The sequence below is a fragment of the Tupaia chinensis genome, unplaced genomic scaffold, assembly GCF_000334495.1.
Source record: "Tupaia chinensis unplaced genomic scaffold, TupChi_1.0 Scaffold000052_1, whole genome shotgun sequence".
In the NCBI taxonomy this organism is placed as follows: Eukaryota; Metazoa; Chordata; class Mammalia; order Scandentia; family Tupaiidae; genus Tupaia; species Tupaia belangeri.
The window spans coordinates 3,856,239-3,860,812 of NW_006159510.1; the positions used below are offsets into that span (position 1 = coordinate 3,856,239).

Here is a 4,574-nt window from a genome sequence, read left to right on the forward strand (position 1 = left end):
CTCTCTCTCTCTCTCTCTCTCTCTCTCTCTCTCTCTCTCTCTCTCTCTCTCTCTCTCTCTCTCTCTCCCTCTCTCTCCCTCTCTCTCTCTCTCTCTCTCTGGGCTGTGCCTGCTTTGTTACTGGCCACAGTTTGCTTTGACACAGATACAGAGTTGCTCTGGGACAGCCAATAATGAGATCATATTAACTGGATGTGCATGTGCCTGTGTGGGTGTGCATGTGTATGTGAGCACACGTGTGTGTGTCTCTCTCTGTGTATGCATGTATATTTGTGTGTAAGCATGTGTGTTGTGAGCATGTGTGCACTGTATATATTATGTATAATATGTGTGTCTCTCTGTGTATACATGTCTATTTGTGTACAAGCATGTGTGTTGTGAGCACGTGCACACTGTGTGTATTATGTATCATATGTGTGTCTCTCTGTGTATGCATGTCTATTTGTGTGCAAGCATGTGTGTTGTGAGCACGTGCACACTGTGTGTATTATGTGTCATATGTGTCTCTCTGTGTATACATGTCTATTTGTGTGCAAGCATGTGTGTTGTGAGCACATGCACACTGTGTGTATTATGTATCATATGTGTGTCTCTCTGTGTATACATGTCTATTTATGTACAAGCATGTGTGTTGTGAGCACGTGCACACTGTTTGTATTATGTATCCTGTGTGTCTGTGTACATGTGCAGGAAGGTGAGAGAAGATTGTGGAATAAGTTATAGTGAGTGATTCAGCCAGGAGAGAGGAAATGCCAGTTATATAGAAACTGGTTCTGTAGATGGAGAATAAATAATTGCCAATTGTTCCATTTGTGTACACCCTCTCTCTCTTGGATTCTCCCAAACAAGTTCTCCCTGAAAGATTCCCTCTGAGCCTTCTACTCTGACAGGTAGGAGAGAGAGAGGTAAACAGGTTTCCCTGGAAACATTAGGCACAGGTCAAACACCTGCTCAGGCTCAAGTCAGAGCTTCTACTAAAGGCAATGCTGGGGTAATCCCTTAAAATCAACTCAGTATAATACTGAACTCCTTCCTGGGGCAGGGGCAGAGGGAGACAGACAGCTGGCATGTGTATGGAATATGGGACTTCCATGACAGATACCTCTGGATGCCATGGGGCTGTGTCAATGAGCAGAGGAGGACAGAGCAGCTGTCTGCACTCTGCACAGCTGGTCAAAGAAGCCTGGTGCTTATGTCTTTCAGGAGTTTGCCGATTCCGTATCCCAGCTGGTCACCCAGAAGTTCCGCGAGCTGACCATGGGCCTAACGTCCGTGCACGCCCGCCACAAGGCACTGGCAGGAATCGTCATGACCAAAGGTAACTGCCTCTTCCGTTCCATGGGGGTTTCATCTCCCAAGGAGGGAACACTAGTGCTTCCCTGATTTGGAGAACCAAAGGATGATTCTCTCTTCTACCCAAAGTATAATACAAGGAGACCTGTGACCAAGTGGGTGACCAGGAAAACCTGCACTGACCATGAGGGTGTAAGCAGGCCTGCAAAACACACCTCTGCACAAGTTGCTCCCACTTTCCATGCAGAAGGCAGAAAGGGCCTGCCCTGGTTCTTCCTTCAGGCGTTTTCCACGGGCCTCGTCCTCTGAAAGAATTTATGATGCCGGTATTTATAAAAGCTGGAACCTGAGGTCAGCCTCAGCCGCAGAAAGTTACTTGAGGCTGACAGGAAAGACCAGGCCTGGCTGCTCTGTTACTCCCAACATGCCCCAGACCTTCGATCTGTCAAGTGTACAGAACATGGGTCACCAGGACTGGGGATTGGGACCAACATGAACAATGACTTTCTGAGGGACATTGGTTCTCACAGTCTCTGATTCCCATAGCCAATTGCTTTCATGAGCCTATCTCAGACCAGAGTCTAAGCCTTCCAATGCACTGGCGAGAGGCTCAGAAGGGAGAAAAGGAGGGCACAGAGGGATGTAGGGAGACATGGAGGGACACAGGATAACACAGAGAGGGATGGGAGACGAGAGGGACGTAGGAGAATGCAGGCATCATAGAAAAGACAAGGGGGCACAGAGAGGACATAGAAGGGACATGGGGAAATAAGGGACATGGGGGACTTAGGGGACAGAGGGGACACAGGTGCAGGGTAGATGCAGGGAACACAGAAGGTGGCTGTGACTCCTTTAGAGACTCTCAGCCTCTGGCTTTTGTGGGCCAAGACCTTCTGAGCACCTGGTCCTCTGTCTCCCTCTCCCACCTTCTCACCTTCTCGCCCTCTTGTTCTTTCATCTTCTACCGCCTTTCCCTTTTCATTCCTTCTCTGGTGGTTTTGAATCCCTATGTGGTGCCACTGGGCACAGGCCAGGCCTTTTCAGAGAGTGTCACTGAGAACTCCAAGCCCCACCTGCTGATCTGTAACAACCCTGCCACCATCACCACCACCAAAATCGTCCTTCCTGATGAGTCTCTGCATCCCCATCTGCCCATGGCAAGGGGTGGGGCAGAATTCCATTTCTAGAGACAGGATGACATAATGGGAAGAAAACCGTTAATGAGGAAAGTCTGGGAGGGGACCTCTTTAATAAGCCAGGCTGGAAGAAAATGATGTGGAATTTGAGTAATCAGCTTTATGAAAACACCTAATTATTAACCTAGTCATAATAATGAACCAGTGGTTATTTTGATCCAACTGTTTCTTTTCCAAAGTTTGGCATGAGTTTGTAATGACTAGGAGAGGGAATGCTTATTGTGAAAAATAATGAACTTTGGGTTGAGTGTCATACACACACACTTGCTTCTGCATGTGCGGACAAAGCCTAGAACTGAAGAAGACCACTAGTTACATGAGGTCCAAAAATGCTTATGTTTAGCAATAAATTAAAACCACATGAGCTGGGCACTCACAGAAACACATTGGCACTCCTGTGTGCCCAAGATTCTGAGGAGCTGGAAGTTAGGGAAAGGAGATCATGGCACTGTAAGCCCCTCTTAGGGCTCGCTCTCTCTCTCTCTCGTGTGCATGTGTTCTTCCTATCATGAATAAAATAAATAAGCTTAAAAACAAAAGAATTGCATACTTCCCCTGTCCTCCCACACCCCTCAAGACCCTGTCTTAGATGCCACACAAGGACAAGTCACTTAACCTTTCCAACTTGGGCATTCCTAGTAAAATGGAAATAAATATGCTTCCTAGCAGTGGGATATGATGAGTGAGATACAGTATATGAAATGCTATGAAAGGTAAAATTTACTTTACAGATGTCCTGTTCTAAGCCAAAGCAATTCCATTTTGTCAGTGACACCATTGTATGTGGTGGCATGCATACCTCCTAAGCCACTAACCTGTGCCCCTCTTTCATACATGTAATGACAGTCACCTCTCTGCAGAATGGGAAATATTCTAAATCCAGGGCTAGAAGGCTATCTCAACAGAGGTGATCACTGCTGGATGCAGCCATTGTTTGACCCAACCAACCAGCGGCCACTAAGCAGATGCCTCTATTCACCATGCACTGTTCTGCATGCACAGGAGATGACAGGAAATACACAGCTCCCCCACTGCCCACTCAGAATGGAACCATCTTATCAAGAAGCAATAAAGACGAATTCAGATCAAGAGCAGGTTCTGGCACCAAAATGCTTAGGTCTGCTCCACCTGCAACTAGCTCTGTGACCTTAGTCTCTGTGACTTGATTTTCTCACCTGTATAATGGAGGTAACTATAATTCCTTCCTACTAGGGAGATTTCGAAGGTTAAATGTGTTAAGGTAAATAATGCACTTGGAAAGACATGTAGCCCATAGTAAGAACCACAGAACTGTTCATTCTTAGTAAAGGTTATTTTCTATCCACAAATTTTTTGCTGATTGCATGCCATACTGAATTCTGAAAAAAAGCAGAGAACAAAATAGAAAAAGTGCCTACCCTGATGAATCTTATAGTCTAGCATTAAATCAATCACAAAGAACAAATTAATTCTAATGTAAAAACAACTATGACAGAGTTAAGTGCCCAGAGTTATAGGATAGCATAATAACGCTAAGACAAATTTAAGATTTTGGACTGCCATATACATTTCTGCCTCAGATTCTAGGATAACTCAGGTTAAATTAGTGTTTAGGAAAGAAGGAGGTGGAGAGGTAAGAAAGACAGCAGGTACTGTGGCTTCTTCGTTATGCAATGTGTTTTCAAAAAGATGATTTGGTGAATAGATTTTCATCATTTCCCAGGGCCAGAGTGTGATTTTCCAATATCTTTCCACTTTTCTGGGAAATACAACTCTGGCAAGTTTTGGAAGCTACTGTCAAACTGCACTTAGAAAACAACAATATTTTACAAAAGTTTTGAGGGGAAAAAGATACTTCCAAGTATCCTTGAGTGCTACAGTGAGCAGAGGCTCTGGTTCACAAAAGAATAAAAAGGACTCTGACAAGTACAGGTTTCTGATCATTTTAGACAAGATAAGAATTTTCCCAAACTTAGGCTGGCAGATAGTGTAGTGGTTAAGGTGCAAGACTCCTACACGGTCTACTGTGGTTTGAGTCCTGGACATGGTGGTTTGCTTTCTCACTTTCTCTCTCTCTCTCTCTCTCTCTCTCTCTCTCTCTCTTCT

General features: G+C 45.0%; 1 protein-coding gene across 2 annotated transcripts in view; it reads left to right on the forward strand.

The window, feature by feature from the left end:
• The window catches only part of ADARB2 (adenosine deaminase RNA specific B2 (inactive)), a 567,650-nt gene that overhangs the window by 485,970 nt on the left and 77,106 nt on the right, over positions 1–4,574 (forward strand). For both annotated transcript variants that reach the window (XM_006141333.1, XM_006141334.2), the window contains exon 4: positions 1,204–1,318. In XM_006141333.1, coding sequence (XP_006141395.1) covers positions 1,204–1,318 — 115 coding nt within the window. The remainder of the gene's footprint in view (positions 1–1,203; positions 1,319–4,574) is intronic.